Raw genomic sequence first — 18620 nt, forward strand, 5'->3', positions numbered from 1 at the left:
TTTAATCCATAATTTAAAAGCATCAAATGAACCTTTACGTAGCTCTGCAGTTTACGAAACGGCTTGCGGTATATGTCTGGTGTTATACGCTGGACAGATCGGTAGGCCATTTAAGTTAAGATACAAGGAACACCTGTTAGAATAGAGGGGTAAATATGTTCATAATTCAGCTTTCGCGGAGCATTTACTAGTGATGGGACATAATCAAGAAGGAGTAGACGAAATGATGATTCTACATAGAGAGAAGAAAGGGTGCCAGTTTGATGTCTCGGCAGAACTTGAGATCTTTGCACATATGATCAGTACAGATGTCGGCATTTTAAATGAACTACTGTCGCTGAGAAAAATAAGTTCCTTTAACACTCTGAAGCCGTCGCTCGCAATAGCATGGTTTGTTTTTCTCTTCACTTAGCGTATTTTGCATTTCATTATCAAATATATGGGATATGCAGGTTTTACGTCAAGAATACTCTTCTTATTAGCATATTGTAATATCTTGTTTTAAATTCTGCTCTAGTTTATTCTTTATTATTTTTCATTAGCACATATTTTATAACTAACAATTTTATTAAGTTTTGCTACACATTGCCGTAGTCATTATTTTGAAATATTATTTTACTCCTTTCGTATTCCCACTAACAATGTCCTTGCTTAGAACTAAATACAATTTGTTCTATCAAACCCTTAAATGTATAATATACTGATGTATTACTGCTTCAATTACGTATTTCATCCTTTGAGAACTTATCACACTACTAGAGCCAAGCAGGTGAGGTGCTCGGCGCTACTTTTACTTGGCATCGTAAACAGCTGCCGCACGTTAAGTCTACTTGTGGAGTAATTCTTGCTGTTTTTGTGAAGGACTTACTCTATGATTTCTGCTATTTGAGTGTTTCAGTTCTTCTGTATACTGTACTTCAAATCACTTTTGTAATGTACTGGCCATTTTGGATGTATATTTTGTAATGTGTTTAAAACACTCTAGTTGACTTTACTCCTTCTGAAGAAGATACCCACGGGGGTATCGAAACCTGGCCAAGGCTTATTACAGTAAACTTTAGGCAACATATTGGCTATATATATTATTTATTGAGTAAAAATAGATGAAAGTGATCACATGTTTTAAGAGAAGTGTATTATTCCCTTCCAGCTTTGTATACATGATCACATATTGTATCGAACAAAAGGCACTCGTCTGAATAGACTACGTAGAAACTCAGTAATACGCCAGTTACATGAGTCGACGTGCACAGTCTTCCGAGTTTCGAATCGTTATTCACATTCTCTCCCAAAGGGTTCAACAGAGAAGCCATATATTGAATGTAACGTTAAAAAACGACCCGACGCCCAGAACTGTTCTCAAAATAAAAAAATCTCTTATCAGGCTTCAAAATGGATAGCTCTACTCCCAATAATCTAAGGCTCCAAATACCTTTCTCATCCTAAATGCTTGATCTACCAATGATACATAAAGAAGTGTGTCTGCCGAGACAGACAGTGAATGGAACTAACTTGTCAATGTACTTTTTACCAAATAATTTAACCGAAGAACTTAGACATGTAGTTGCAAAAATGAATATACTCACGTTCAGAAAAAAAAACGGAACACCTTGAAGGATTAGAGATAGGACGTACATATTCACAGGACACGTACACTGCTATGTTTTGCAGAAATGATAAGGATTTCAGTCACCTAGTTTCAGCATGTGCCTTGTTGCCTAGTAGCAGCTGGGTCCGTCATGGGCCCTGGTAACTTTTTCCATGCAGATGAGATCGACGCGTATATGGTGCGAATAGCGACCTGTGGTATAGCCATCCATGCTGCATTTACCTGGTGGCTGGTGTTGGGTTACAGCGCTGAGGTCATCGTTTCACCATATCCTACACATTTTCGACTGGTGACACGTCTGGTAATCTAGTGGGCCAGGACAAAAGACTGACATCGTATAACACCAAGAAACGCATGTTCATGCAGCAACATATGGTCGCGCATTGTCTTGTTGAAAAATGGCGCCTAGGCTGTCGTGCAGAAAGAGTATGGCTACGGGTCGCAGGATGTCATTCACATAGGTCACACTAGTCAGAGTGTCCTGAACATGCGCCAACGGTGATTTGTGGCTGTACTCAATAGCACTCCACACCATACGGCCTTGAGTTGGCACTGTATGTCTTGTGCGAATTCTGTCACTGTGATGCCACTCCTCCTGTCTGCGGCGACTCAAAATGTGTCCGTCATTTTCAAACAAACGGAACCTGCATTAACCTGCATTCATCAAAAAACATATCTATTGCCATTCCTGTCCCCAGTGACGTCGTTCCATACAGCGTTGCCAACTAGCATGTTTCTGCACATTCGTCAAAGGTAGGCGGAGAAGTGGACGACGCGCACGTAATAAACGGCGACGGGCTGTCACCCTTGATGCTGTGCGATGTGTTACACTGTTCCACTGTTGCACCGGATCCGAGGAGGACGCAGATGGCTCCTGCAATGCCATGTGGATGAGGTGTCGATCTTGTCGGAGCGTGGTCTGGGTGGTGCGACCTGACCCATCTCGTTGTGTTCTGTGATGGTCGGTAAACCATTGTGCACAAGTTCGTTGGATTGCCGAAACACTTCGTCCCACAAGAACAGCAATTTCCCGGATGGATGCGTTACATTCTCTGACGCCAATAATGCGCCCGCTTTCAAACTCACTGACTTTACGGTACGGTCCACGCATACGTCTGCGAGGCATCCCACACTCTGCTCAAGTCACACTGATCCATTACTTTCGATTTATAGCGACAACGAGAGCTGCAGGCAGGTTTTATCGGTAGGTGCTGTTGCCCCGCCATATCAAATGGCTCTGAGCACTATGGGACTCAACTTCTGAGGTCATTAGTCCCCTAGAACTTAGAACTAGTTAAACCTAACTAACCTAAGGACATCACACACATCCATGCCCGAGGCAGGATTCGAACCTGCTGCCGTAGCGGTCTCGCGGTTCCAGACTGCAGCGCCTAGAACCGCACGACCACTTCGGCCGGCACCTCGCCATATCGATCTTGACCTTGAACCTGCGGGTCGCCATGGTTCAAATGCTAATCGTTTCTGCCGAACATACCAATAGACATGTCCAGTAGATTTGCTTGTCCTGTCTCTACTCGTTTAAGGTGTACTGTTTTTTTTCTTAACGTGAGTGTACTTTTGTCAGAGGTTTAATACATTTTTTACAACATTTACACACGGTGAAGATATCCACTAGTGACATGCTTCTAAGCTTTGATGTGAATCTTTGTTTACTAGTATTCTGGTATCAGGTACAATGGAGATCACAGGGAAGGAAGGTGCTACAGATTTCTGTGACGTGATTTAATTCTATCTTCGATATAGCTACTTTAAATTTGAAGGACAGTTTTAAGAACAATTTGATGCTGTTTTTATGGGTTCTTCCTTGTCGCCATTTTAAGCAACACTAAAGCCTTCTCTAAGCTCCGCTTTGTAGATGACTTATTTGTTATATGATCACACACCAAAAAAGAGCTTCTCACATCCCATATTTCTTAAATGAGATTCAGCTCAAAATCAACTTCACCTTGTAGGCTGAGAGTGATGTCGCTCTTCCGTTCCTAGGTGTGTTGGTATGTGGAAGATCTGACAATAGGAAACAGAGTGTATACCAACCTGCTAATGAAAATAAGTACTGGGATGCCATTTCGTATCAGCACCCAGCCCAGAAGCCAGCAGTGCTGAAGTCCGTCTTCACGTGTCTTTCGTATTAGTGACAAAAAAAGCCTCGAAACAGAGTTGGTTTTCTTAAAGATGCGAGTGGAGGCTACGATAGTTGTTCCATGGAAATATTTGTAATGCTAACAGGAAGGACGAGGAGCCTCTTTCTGGCGCTGTTACTTTTCTGTTTGTTTCTGGGTTAATTGGCCGCATTAGCAGAATTTTACGGAAAAAATGATACACAGACTTTTTTTTCAGTGAAAACAAAATACAATACTTTTCCGTCGCAAAACGGAAGCATCAACATTGCGGGAGTCTATGAAATGAGTTGTGGCTGTGGCAGGGAGTAGGGTCTACACAGGCGACATTGAAAGGACTGTAAATTAACGTATTAAAGAACACGAACGCCGCACGCATTTAAAGCAAAATGGAACATCAGGATAATATCAGCCTTGATCTTGATTTCTACAATGTACATATGTTGATAGAGGAAACCAACATTTATAGAAGAAAAGGTCGAGAACATACTTCCAAGAACTGATGTATTTTCAATAGGAAGACGGCTATAGGCTTCCGGCTCAGTGACTTCTTGCCATCAAGGATGTGGGCACGTGGATGCGGTGTGAAAGCAACACATGTAACTCCCAAGGAGTCAATTCTGTGGACAGAAACATTTTTGGCAAACATTTCTCCTCTTTTGCTCTGCCCGTTCCACCTCTGTTCAATAACGCTGGCGCAGCCATGGCCCCAACAAGAATTTAAATGAAGAAGACTTCTTCAGCCTAACCGCAGAACTCCCTTTTTATCCAACTATGATGGCCCGCCAATGGTAGCCACAGTAACTTACCCAATAAACCCACGTCTTCAGCGTAAGCGCGACATAACTCCATTTTTTTGAGAGAAAACGGCACGGGTATTTGACAGTGTTCAGCTAACCATGGACACCACAAGATCCTGAAGCAGATCTCAGCAGAGGGTAGAAACGTTAATTTTATAGAAGGAAGATGGCGCGGCGTAGCAGCCGATAATGTTTTACCTTCAATGACAACTGCCTGTAGACTTAAATAAGCAATATTTTGCCAGCGGTTAGGTCGGGGCTCCATAGTCGCACCTGAAGATGACAAGCTGCTGCATCGCTGAAATATCTAGCAGGTTCTACAACATTATAGAGCGCGAAGCTCGAGAACGTTGTAAGCTGTTATTCCGTCGGAAAAGCTTCAAACAGCACTGTTTCTAAATGCCTTTAATGCTGCTTAGACAAATCTTAGGGTTCATAAAATTTTACGTTTTGATACATAACTTATGATCTTCGAGATAAACGTCAAAAATAGTACGACTTTGTGGGTGATTTTCAACTCACAAAATCAAACTCCTTCCCAACGACCTAGGATCATTGCAGTCAGATTCCATTTTAATATCATGAAATAGCCATAGCTTCTCTACATGGATTGGTTTCCAGAAAAACCTTAGAATAGTAATAGGACCCTTATCCCCGACTCACGGATATCCAAAAAATAAACTAGTATCTCAAATAGGAACGAATCATGAAACGCTCAGCTTGAAGTATTGGATGTTGAAAGCGAACACACTGTACCTCGAATTGACGAGCACGTTCTGCAGCTTCTATGTCTTCAGTTGAGTTGGAGGCTGGTTCGTTCCAAGCACTATTCAGTGTGATGCCCACGTAACCTGCAATATCCAAGCCAGATGTTACTTTGGTTCAAAATAATACTTCGACAAAGTAAATGTACTGCCTGTACAAGACGTCGTCGTTTCCGCCTAGACAATAAGACTCAAATTAACCTGAGTTCGACAGATCAGTGTATTAAAAGTCAGGGAACTGCTCATGCACCAGTTCCTGGCTAAATTATTAGAGATTGTTGGAAAGTTGTGCAAATAATGGTTTTCTCATATAATGTTGTTCGACCTTTGAAACTGAAGGTGTAACATTAGCTTGTAACATCTCGTAGACATCGCCATCATCAACGAAGGATCTCTGGCGCCTAACAGACACCATCCCGGCGGTCGTCTGAAGTGGTTAAGAGAAAGCGCAAGAAACATAATGCTGGATGGCCGAATCGAAATTATAAATCACCTGCATGAATCCAGAATCTTAAAAAAGGGACAAGTTAATTGTTTTGTTATCCAAATTAATGTCTGCGTCCCAATACCAGCAAGACATACATTGCGCAATATATTACGAATCCGCTGCTTCCTGGAAGTATGTTTAGCTTCCAGGTAATATTAAATTGTGGGAACTGTGTGGCATCCTTAGGAAATCTACGTTTTACAGTCACGTGACACAAAATCAACAAGAAATCAAACTTTTGAATCACAAATGATTACACTGCCACTCACTTTGTAAGTAGGCTGTTTAGGTTTTCTCATTGCTAACGCCACGTAGCGCTCTGTATGAAAATCACTGGCTGCGCTGTGTGCAGTATGTGGTTGTTTTGCATTGTTGTTCGCTATTGTAGCGTTGGGCAGTTGGCTGTTAACAGCGCATAGCGTTGCGCAGTTGGAGGTGAGCCGCCAGCAGTGGTGGATGTGGGGAGAGAAATGGCGGAGTTTTGAAATTTGTAAGACTGGATGTCATGAACTGCTATATATACTATGACTTTTGAACACTATTAAGGTAAATACATTGTTTGTTCTCTATCAAAATCTTTCATTTGCTAACTATGCCAATCAGTAGTTAGTGCCTTCCATAGTTTGAATCTTTTATTTAGCTGGCAGTAATGGCGCTCGCTGTATTGCAGTAGTTCGAGTAACGAAGATTTTTGTGAGGTAAGTGATTTGTGAAAGGTATAGGTTAATGTTAGTCAGGGCCATTGTTTTGTAGGGATTTTTGAAAGTCAGATTGCGTTGCGCTAAAAATATTGTGTGTCAGTTTAGTGTTGATCAGAATAGGTAAAGAGCGAAATGTCTGAGTGCGTTCAGTTCTGCTCAGCTGTTTGAAAATCAAATAATGTAAGAGGTTTATCAGCACAGTAGTTCAATAATTTTTCTAAGGGGACGTTATATATGTCGACCCTTAGCAGAGGATACCTCACTGGAATCTTCTGATTTTTTCTTGTAGTTTGTGTAATTAGTGTAGCTTTTGTTTATTGCTAGCACGTAATTATAGAGAGAATTTCCTTTGTAATTGTAGTTTTTCATTGTTGTACAGCAAAACAGTTATGCCATGCATGTAGATTTGCACCAAGTATTTCGCAGCTGCGCTTGCAAAAAACTAGATATTATTTTCAATGCTATGTTAATGTGTTTCGTTATTTTGCTCTTCAAATTGTGGTTTTCTGGGATGTCGTGTGAAATATTGTGACAATAATGGCGTGTGAAAAACGTAATACTAGGCTACAAAGTAAACTGAGAAATGACAGTGAAGATGAAAGCAGTGTGTTAGCGCCGCCGAGTAATGAATTCACTAATGTTCAAAGTAGTAATTTGGTAATTGTGCATAGGGAAATGGAGCGGGCTGCAAATAATGGTGTAGGCAGTGAAATAATTAGTGAACAGGGAAGCATTATCGATCGATCGGTCGGCAACAGCTCGGCTCAGGAATCCTAAATGACAGAACACAATATTGCAAATACTGTAGCCTCAGGTTTTGGGTCCTCACTGTTTTCTCAAATGAGTCAAGACACATTTTCTGCTTGTCAAAATGTGAATGTTGCCGGTGAAAATGCACTGCCAAAAAGCATAGAGAGACAGATTCCAGACACTGATACATTATTATTGCAATTAATGCAACAAATGGAACAAAATCATAGACAAACACAGCAAAAGCTTCAGAAGCTAGACATAATGTAACAAAATCTTCAAAAGTTAGAAACCACACTTGAACAAACACGTGAAGATTTAACTACTGAGTTACATAACATTGAATCGAAATGTCAAAAAGTCTGGAATGACGTAAAAACACAAATTTGTGAGCATTTTCAACCTATTTTTTTGCGGCATGAAAATGCATTACAGAATCACGAAGCAGCCATAAAAGAACTGCAAACTATTGTTAATGAAAACCATGAGACCTTGCAAGCTAAAATTGACTTAGTTGCATCTACCGATTCGGTTACGCAACTTGCAAAAACTCAGGAATACTTAAAGGACACAGTAGATACTCTGAAAATTGGTTCAGAAAGACACATGGAGGAAATTAGTTCATTATCAGAGAAAGTAGTTGAACTTTCGGATCAGCTAAACAATTTATCTACGAAGGTAGATGATAATCTGAATGACACAAAACCGGTAGTCTTTAATGACACAGAAGAGTACGAACAAATTAGGAAATTTAAACAAAATTAGAATCAAATTAATACGCAACACCAAAGAGAAATCCGGGAAGTACAAGATCAGCTGACACAGGTTATACAAGAATTACGTATTTCAGAGGACACTCGCGCTCCAATACGGGAAGAGGGACTTAGAAATACGGAACAGCCACAAAATAATAACACAGGGCACTTCGGAAATTATGAAAGAAATTGGCAAGTAACACCGAATTTTGAGATGGAACCGCCGAAACGACGTAACAATGACCGACATGCAACTCGCCGACATGATGATTTTGACTATAAGCTGTTCATTACTACACGTAAATTCAAAACATTTAAGAATTCTGCCAACGACATTCATCAACAAGCATGGCTCCATCAATTCTCTCATTGTTTTCCTCCCAACTGGTCATTAGAGCACATATTAGAATTTATGTGTGGCTACTTAGAGAATGAACCAGCTGTAAGAATGCGATCGGTCATTCACGATTGCCACAGTGAAGGAGAATTTTACCATGCCTTCCTCTCAGCATATTGGTCTCAAGCCACACAAGACCGAGAAAAACATAGCATCATAATGATGAAACATTTCGAACGATCTGAATTTTCCAGTCTTGTGAAATATTTTGAAGACATGTTGCACAAGAATCAGTATCTTTCAAACCCATACAGCCTCTCAGAACTCATCCGCATTTGCTTAATCAAACTGCCTGTACATTTACGACATATTATTTTGGCAGGACGTTGCAAAGACGACAGTGAAGCTTTTCTGGGACTCTTACAAGAATTAGAAATTGACACTGACAATCCCGGAACGCGAAAACAGGAACACAACAATTACAGGTCACATCTGGCGCAATTCCGCAATGAAAGAAATAATAACTGGACACGACAAGGCTATTCTTACAACGTAAATCGTGACCAAACAGACACCACCCATATGACAACCGTTGGCAGAGTAGTAATAGTTACAGAGAAAGATCGCATTTCCGTAGTAATGAATATGACAGAGACATAATAGAAACAGACAATATGGCAACCAGAACTATTATTGTCACAGGAGACAGAATAACTTCAGATGCAACGGTCCACTGTGCAGTGATAATTCAGGGAGAAATTATCCACCACTTAACCGACAAGAAAGAAACTATAGGAACTACCGACATGACGACAGACGATATAATCATTACGACGAACCTGAATTCAGAACTGGCGGGATTCAAAGAGGGCAGGACCCTCTCGACAAGGTGAATTTGTAGAAGTTAGGTCTCCAAATCCCTATAACGACGCGCGCCAACAAAGAGACAGACAATGACTCGCACCACAGGCAGCCACGTGCGCTGACTGGCTCAGAGAAAAGTAACATACACACTAACCTTGAGAAAAATTTTATCATTCCTTACCAACGTATACACCATGATAACTGCTTTGAAGTTGAAAGTCTGTGCACTAGAAAGGATAAAAGATTGCACCACATTTCACATGTAAAACCGTTTATTGGGAGATAATCTGCTTTTTAACTTTGTCTTTGCCATAAAACTTTTCACTTCACGTTACTAGTATGCTTTGGCAGACTGTTAACATGCAACAATGTTTGAAGTTAAATATCCAGTCAAGAACCAAGAGAACATATTTAAACAGAAATTACGAATGAATTGTTATAGTGAACAGATGACACAGTGTTACTGTGCATGTACATTCTTGCTTGTTAGTTGCACGATTATGTAAAGACTATAAGGCTTACATACTTAGAACTGTAAGTAGGCTGTTTAGGTTTTCTTATTGGCAACGTTATGTAGCGCTCTGTATGAAAATCACTGGCTGTGCTGTGTGCAGTCTGTGGCCAGTTTGCATTGTTGTCAGCGTCCGCCCCAGTAGCTGAGTGGTCAGCGTGACGGATTGCCGTCCTCCGGGCCCGGGTTCGATTCCCGGCTGGGTCGGAGATTTTCTCCGCTCAGGGACTGGGTGTTGTGTTGTGTTCATCATCATTTCATCCCCATCCGGCGTGCAGGTCGCCCAATGTGGCGCCGAATGTAATAAGACCTGCGCCTAGGCGGCCGGACCTGCCCCGCGAGGGGCCTCCCGGCCAATGACGCCAAACGCTCATTTCCATTTCCATTCTTGTCAGCCATTGTAGTGTTGGGCAGCTGGATGTGAACGGCGCGTAGCGTTGCACAGTTGGAGGTGAGCCGCCAGCAGTGGTGGATGTGGGGAGAGAGATGGCAGAGTTTTGAAATTTGTAATACTGGATATTATGAACTGCTATGTATATAATGATTTTTCAACACTATTAAGGTAATTACATTGTTTGTTCTCTATCAAAATCTTTCATTTGCTAACTATGCCTATCAGTAGTTAGTGCCTTCCGTAGTTTGAATCTTTTATTTAGCTGGCAGTAGTGGCGCTCGCTGTATTGCAGTAGTTCGAGTAATGAAGATTTTTGGTGAGGTAAGTGATTTGTGAAACGTATAGGTTAATGTTAGTCAGGGCCATTCTTTTGTAGGTATTTTTGAAAGTCAGATTGCGTTGCGCTAAAAATATTGTGTGTCAGTTTAAGCACAGTCCTGTATAATTTTTCAAAGGGGACGTTTCAAAGCTGTTTGGCAGGCATAGTGTTACTGAATTTGACTTTGTGTTACTCTTCTAAGCCAGTTTACTACTGATTTATTTTTCTTGTTTGCTGCACATTGCCTTATATTAGTTGTAATATTGCAATTGCTTTGCTAATTTCTATAATGCTGCTTGCTTTGCAAATCTGCATTTTTTTCATTGCTGTTTGCGTTAATTGTTTTGTGCTGCTGCATTGCCTTGTCCCTTAGTATATATATCTGAGCTCAGTAGATTTAAGTTAGCTTAAGAGGGGGTAGACTATATAAGAAACTAACTATGATGAATTGGAAGAAATGCATTGAGAATATATAAGAAAATGGTTTGGCCAAAAAAAAGTAGTGTACAGTGGAGAAAAACTATTTTTGAAAGAGGATGTGAACAGAATACAGAAAGCAGGCTTAGATAGGACATTTTGTGAATAATGTTGAACGAAGGGAGATCTCCATGCAAAATACTGCAGTAAAACAAACCCTGTCCTTTCCTTTTGTCTTATCACACTATGTGTTTATGTACCCTTGTTTATTTGTCTTTTTCCTGTCTTTATGTTTTTAGCTGATGAGAGCTGTGTTGTAGAATTTTTCTGATAATATGTTGTTTTCTTTGAAAGATGTTTAGACATTATTTATCCTGTTCTGTTTTAATGCTCATGTGTAAAGTTGATGTTTCAAAAGTTATTCTGATCTTTTATGTATGTACTCACGTCATAATTCCTGTAACACTGATGTATATGTTATTTCTATTCTTTTGTAAAGCCCCTATTACTACAAATGTTATCTGTATTATGATGTTTTAATGATGTATTTTGTACCTTTGTTATTGTATTTTTTATGTTATAAAATTGTAATTGACACCAGTTCATCAAATTAAGTAACTTGTAAGTTACATTTCACTGCACACGTTTCTGTTGGTCATGGTATATGGACAACATGTGAGAAGTAGGGACTGATAGTGTTTGCACGTGTGTTAATAATTTAGCAAGGGACTGGATAACAGCATTGCTGGTTCTAAGGACAATTCCAAAAACTTTGTGAGCGCACAAGTGGTGGTTATGGACTTGCTATATTATCCGCAAGACTCTTCAATGGTGATTGTGCACCTGCACAGTCACAACAGATGGCTGCTGGCCATCTCTACAAGGACTACAGTGGGTCTACACCTTTGATGACTCTCCAATACCATTATTTCTACAAGGACTGCTGTGGGTCTGCACCTCTGGTGGCCCACCAATACCGTAATCTCTACCAGGACTACAGTGGGTCTACTCTGTGATGACCTACCTACCAATCTTCTTCATAACGTCGAATGACTCTGCTGTGGGTTTGCTCTGTTGTGGCCCATTACCTGTCAGCATGTCAAGAGTCAGCACTGTCTTTCCGTTGGAAGGACAACACTACTTCTTCAAGACTGCATGGAAATCCACTACTTCCGTGTGCATTCTCTTTTACTACTCAGACTTTGAGAAAAAAAACATTGTAAGTTTACTGTGATAAATGATCAGGACTGTCTTTATGGACTGTGAGAAAATTTTAGCTTTTGACCAACATTGTATTGATAAGTGTGTGTATTTGATTTCTTTGTTATTGTAATTATGAAAAATTTGTTTGAAATCTGTATTGGCCAGTGCCCAAAACCATTTGTAAAATTTTTTGTGGGGAGCATGGGGGCTATGTAAGTAGGCTGTTTAGGTTTTCTTATTGGCAACGTTACGTAGCGCTCTGTATGAAAATCACTGGCTGTGCTGTGTGCAGTCTGTGGCCAGTTTGCATTGTTGTCAGCCATTGTAGTGTTGGGCAGCTGGATGTGAACAGCTCGTAGCGTTGCGCAGTTGGAGGTGAGCCGCCAGCAGTGGTGGATGTGGGGAGAGAGATGGCAGAGTTTTGAAATTTGTAATACTGGATATTATGAACTGCTATGTATATTATGTTTTTTCAACACTATTAAGGTAAATACATTGTTTGTTCTCTATCAAAATCTTTCATTTGCTAACTATGCCTATCAGTAGTTAGTGCCTTCCGTAGTTTGAATCTTTTATTTAGCTGGCAGTAGTGGTGCTCGCTGTATTGCAGTAGTTCGAGTAATGAAGATTTTTGGTAAGGTAAGTGATTTGTGAAACGTATAGGTTAATGTTAGTCAGGGCCATTCTTTTGTAGGTATTTTTGAAACTTAGATTGCGTTGCGCTAAAAATATTGTGTGTCAGTTTAAGCACAGTCCTGTATAATTTTTCTAAGGGGACGTTTCAGAACATATACTGCTAATGAGATTTTAATGCAACATTTTGGTTTACTTGAAAAGACATTCATTATTTGAAGTAGTTTTTGTGAGATCAAAGATGACTTAGTATTTGGTTTCTTTGACAGCTACACGATTATATCACGACGCTACTAATGTGTGACACTATTTACATTGTTGCTTTTGTGCTGTATCTGCTTTATATCTGCTCAGTTTTTTTGAATTCTTCTGGAAAGTAGAACATGTTTTAGTAGTAACATTTGTGGTATAGCTACAATGAGACAGCTTTTTTTGTAGCACAACAATACGTTACAGTGTAGTACTTTCTTGATCACAGTAATGTACATATTAACTACGATATCTATACGCATAGCATTTCACTTTTGTTTATGATGAGGTAAGTACATTGACTTCTGCAGAACTTAGATTTCGGAGGACGATAACTACGACACTTCCACAGAATTATCTTACAGCAAGACGCACATTTAGCGCTAAAAGACACGTATTTGAGTGATTACTTTTGTACTTAATACATTTATTTTTAAAGATTTTTGAATTACAATGATACAAAGGTTTTCCCTGATACATTTCATTCCATTGCTGTAATCTGTAACACCTGAGGGTATAATTACATTAATCCTCAGGGGGTACACGCTTACTTTGTGTACCATGTGTTTGGCAAGCACAAGGAGCCCTAGTTAATATGGTATTTGCTTATACAACTTTACACATCGGTACCATATTTCTCTAACACATAATTACACAGCTATCTGATCATTTAACTGAAAGAGAAAAACATTTTTTTACTACGTCAGTGACACATGTTTATGCAACTACACAGTTGGATAACTTCACACTTATTAAATTGTATTTTGTCTGTACTGTGTGAACTGTTCATACTTTTTTGGAACCATTGTGATACTATGAGAGCTTTGAATGATGTATTTGGTAAGGGATCATGATTTTTGAAGTACGTTTGAAGTAGATGACTTTATTGAAGGTCTTGAAATTATTGAAAGAAGCTGCGACAATTCTGACTTGTGATTGGTCTGTTATGATGTTATTATTACGATGACGATGTGTATTATGCTGTTGAGGTATATTTACGATCAATAAGTTGAGAATCGTACTTTAAGAGCTATGAAATGTGTGTAAAAGCGTGAATGTATCACAATGCCGACGAAAATTTTTTTGACACTATTATATTTAAAGGATTTTGTTTCTACACATTTGTAACGCAAATTCTCAACCTGTGAAATTTTATATGAGACAGTCACAGTAGTGCAAACTGGTGTCGTAAATATTTCGGTAAGAAAGTTAGGTGACCACCTTCACGTAATGCGTCATGGGCACCCAGCTGCGCGACAGTCGCCTGGAAAAATCCATTAGCGTGAGCCTTAGAGAGGCACAGGTGAAGAAAAAAAGAGGCCATTATCCTCGCTATTGACATTTCTTTGTAGAAAGCATCGCAAATATGACACGCTCAAACTTGAAAACATATGATCACACTGTGGAGCTCGTAATTTATGATATTCGCTAAAATGCCTAATGAAATGATGAGAAACATTTTATATCTATTGTCTTTGTAGTTGAGAGATTGCTCATTTTGTTTAATATCTAGTTTCTAGCTGCACTGCAGCATTGGTTAGAATAAAATATATTAATATAGATATTTTATGCCTACAGATCCAGTAAATAATAACTTTATGTTCCACTTAAAAAAAAAAAAAAAGACAAAGGACCACAAAAAGACATTTTCCTTCACAGGAATTGCATAAATAATTTTTTAATGACTTGGTAACTTTCTTGCAGAGTAAGTTTTTGTGATTCATCACTCTAGTGTTAAGATCTGACATAGGTATTAGACATGGCCATTTTTACTGTAATATGTTTTCTACTTGAGCTTTGTCATGTTTAGATATAAGTTATTGCATTTGCTGCTGCTGTTTGCCAGACATAATGTTACTGAATTTGACTTTGTATTACTCTGTTAAGCCAGTTTTACTACGGATTTATTTTTCTTGTTTGTTGCGCATTGCCTTATATTAGTTGTAATATTGTATTTGCTTTGCTAATTTCTATAATGCTGCTTGCTCTGCTAATTTGCACTTTTGTCATTGATGTTTGTGTTAATTGTTTTGTGCTGCTGCATTGCCTCGTCCCTTAGTTTCGCATCTGAGCTCAGTAGATTTAAGTTAGCTTAAGAGGGGGTAGACTATATAAGAAACTAACTATGATGAATTGGAAGAAATGCATTGAGAAGCTATAAGAAAATGGTTTGGCCAAAAAAGTATTTTGAAAGAGGATATGAACAAAAACGTAGGGTTTAGAGACATCAAGTTTAGGTAGGATTTTCTTGGAAATAAATGATGAGGTAAGATAATGGAAAATAAATAATGAGGTAAGAAATATGTGAACATACAAATACAGAAAGCATGCTTGGATAGGATGTTTTGGTGGAAACAAATGTTGAAATAAGACGAAAGATCTATGGAATGAAGTTTTGGGTTGGACTGCAGTACCAAATGTTACACTGAAAACAAACCCTGCCCTTTCCTCTTGTGTTATCCCACTATGTGTTTGTGTACCCTTGGGTATTTGTGTTCTTCCTGTCTTTATGTGTTTATCTGATGAGAGTTATGTTGTAGAATTTTTCTGATAATATGTTATTTACTTTGTAAAGATGTTTAGACATTATTTATTCTGTTTTGTTTTAATGCTCATGTGTGAATTTGATGTTTCAAAAGTTATTCTGATCATTTATTTATTTACTTATGTCATAGTGATTGTAACACTGATGTATATGTTTATTTCTATTCTTTTGTAAAGCCCCTATTACTACAAATGTTATCTGTATTGTTGTGTTCTTTAATGATGTATTTTGTACCTTTGTTATTGTATTCTTATGTTATAAAATTGTAATTGACACCAGTTCATCAAATTAAGTAACTTGTAAGCATTCAATTCACTGCACATATTTCTGTTGGTCATAGTATATGCACAATATGTGAAAAAAAGAGGACTGTTAGTGTTTGGACGTGTGTTAATAATTCAGCAAGGGACTGATTAACAGCATTGGTGGTTCTAAGGACATATCCAAAAAATTTGTAAGTTGTTTGTGAGTGGTTTATGGACTTGCTATATTCTCCACAAGACTCTTCGATGGTGATTTTGCACCCGCACAGTCGCAACAGATGGTTGCTGGCCGTCTCTACAAAGACTACAGTGGGTCTGCATCTTTGATGGCCCACCAATACCATTATTTCTACAAGGACTGCAGTGGGTCTGCACCTATGGTGGCCCACCAATACCATACACTCTACCACGACTACAGTGGGTCTGCTCTGTGATGACCTACCTACCAATATTCTTCAACTTCGACTGACTCTGCTGTGGGTTTGCTCTGTTGTGGCCCATTAGCTGTCTGCATGTCAAGAGTCAGCACTGTCTTTCCGTTGGAAGGACAACACTACTTCTTCAAGACTGCATGGAAATCCACTACTTCCATGTGCATTCTCTTTTACTGCTCAGACTTTGAGAAAAAAAAACACTGCAATTTTACTGTGATGAACGATCAGGACTGTCTTTACGGACTGTGAGAAAATTTTAGCTTTTGATCAACATTGTATCAGTAAATGTGTGCATTTGATTTCTTTGTTATTGTAATTGTGAAAAATTTTACCAAATATGTATTGGCCAGTGCCCAAAAAAATTTGTAAAATTTTTTGTGGGGAGCCTGGGGGCTATGTAAGTAGGCTGTTTAGGTTTTCTCATTGCTAACGCCACGTAGCGCTCTGTATGAAAATCACTGGCTGTGCTGTGTGCAGTCTGTGGCTGTTTTGCATTGTTGTTCGCTATTGTAGCGTTGGGCAGTTGGATGTTAACAGAGCATAGCGTTGCGCAGTTGGAGGTGATCCGCCAGCAGTTGTGGATGTGGGGAGAGAAATGGCGGAGTTTTGGAATTTGTAAGACTGGATGTCATGAACTGCTATATACACTCCTGGAAATTGAAATAAGAACACCGTGAATTCATTGTCCCAGGAAGGGGAAACTTTATTGACACATTCCTGGGGTCAGATACATCACATGATCACACTGACAGAACCACAGGCACATAGACACAGGCAACAGAGCATGCACAATGTCGGCACTAGTACAGTGTATATCCACCTTTCGCAGCAATGCAGGCTGCTATTCTCCCATGGAGACGATCGTAGAGATGCTGGATGTAGTCCTGTGGAACGGCTTGCCATGCCATTTCCACCTGGCGCCTCAGTTGGACCAGCGTTCGTGCTGGACGTGCAGACCGCGTGAGACGACGCTTCATCCAGTCCCAAACATGCTCAATGGGGGACAGATCCGGAGACCTTGCTGGCCAGGGTAGTTGACTTACACCTTCTAGAGCACGTTGGGTGGCACGGGATACATGCGGACGTGCATTGTCCTGTTGGAACAGCAAGTTCCCTTGCCGGTCTAGGAATGGTAGAACGATGGGTTCGATGACGGTTTGGATGTACTGTGCACTATTCAGTGTCCCCTCGACGATCACCAGTGGTGTACGGCCAGTGTAGGAGATCGCTCCCCACACCATGATGCCGGGTGTTGGCCCTGTGTGCCTCGGTCGTATGCAGTCCTGATTGTGGCGCTCACCTGCACGGCGCCAAACACGCATACGACCATCATTGGCACCAAGGCAGAAGCGACTCTCATCGCTGAAGACGACACGTCTCCATTCGTCCCTCCATTCACGCCTGTCGCGACACCACTGGAGGCGGGCTGCACGATGTTGGGGCGTGAGCGGAAGACGGCCTAACGGTGTGCGGGACCGTAGCCCAGCTTCATGGAGACGGTTGCGAATGGTCCTCGCCGATACCCCAGGAGCAACAGTGTCCCTAATTTGCTGGGAAGTGGCGGTGCGGTCCCCTACGGCACTGCGTAGGATCCTACGGTCTTGGCATGCATCCGTGCGTCGCTGCGGTCCGGTCCCAGGTCGACGGGCACGTGCACCTTCCGCCGACCACTGGCGACAACATCGATGTGCTGTGGAGACCTCACGCCCCACGTGTTGAGCAATTCGGCGTTACGTCCACCCGGCCTCCCGCATGCCCACTATACGCCCTCGCTCAAAGTCCGTCAACTGCACATACGGTTCACGTCCACGCTGTCGCGGCATGCTACCAGTGTTAAGGACTGCGTTGGAGCTCCGTATGCCACGGCAAACTGGCTGACACTGACGGTGGCGGTGCACAAATGCTGCGCAGCTAGCGCCATTCGACGGCCAACACCGCTGTTCCTGGTGTGTCCGCTGTGCCGTGCGTGTGGTCATTGCTTGTACAGCCCTCTCGCAGTGCCAGGAGCAAGTATGGTGGGTCTGACACACCGGTGTCAATGTGTTCTTTTTTCCATTTCCAGGAGTGTATATTATGACTTTTGAACATTATTAAGGTAAATACATTGTTTGTTCTCTATCAAAATCTTTCATTTGCTAACTATGCCTATCAGTAGTTAGTGCCTTCAGTAGTTTGAATCTTTTATTTAGCTAGCAGTATTGGCGCTCGCTGTATTGCAGTAGTTTGAGTAACGAAGGTTTTTGGTGAGGTAAGTGATTTGTGAAAGGTATAGGTTAATGTTAGTCAGGGCCATTCTATTGTAGGCATTTTTGAAAGTCAGAATGCGTTGCGCTAAAGATATTGTGTGTCAGTTTAGTGTTGATCGGAATAGGTAAAGAGCGAAATGTCTGAGTGCGTTTAGTTCTGCTCAGCTGTTTGAAAATCAAATAATGTAAGAGATTTATCAG

The 18620-nt window shown here is 40.5% G+C and overlaps 1 protein-coding gene across 1 annotated transcript in view; it reads right to left on the reverse strand.

The window, feature by feature from the left end:
- LOC126094804 (myrosinase 1-like) overlaps positions 1–18620 on the reverse strand; it is a 133753-nt gene that overhangs the window by 51732 nt on the left and 63401 nt on the right. Inside the window, exon 6 of the mRNA XM_049909373.1 lies at positions 5304–5398. Within this exon, the coding sequence (XP_049765330.1) occupies positions 5304–5398 (95 nt within the window). The remainder of the gene's footprint in view (positions 1–5303; positions 5399–18620) is intronic.

The sequence above is a fragment of the Schistocerca cancellata genome, chromosome 8 (assembly GCF_023864275.1).
Source record: "Schistocerca cancellata isolate TAMUIC-IGC-003103 chromosome 8, iqSchCanc2.1, whole genome shotgun sequence".
In the NCBI taxonomy this organism is placed as follows: Eukaryota; Metazoa; Arthropoda; class Insecta; order Orthoptera; family Acrididae; genus Schistocerca; species Schistocerca cancellata.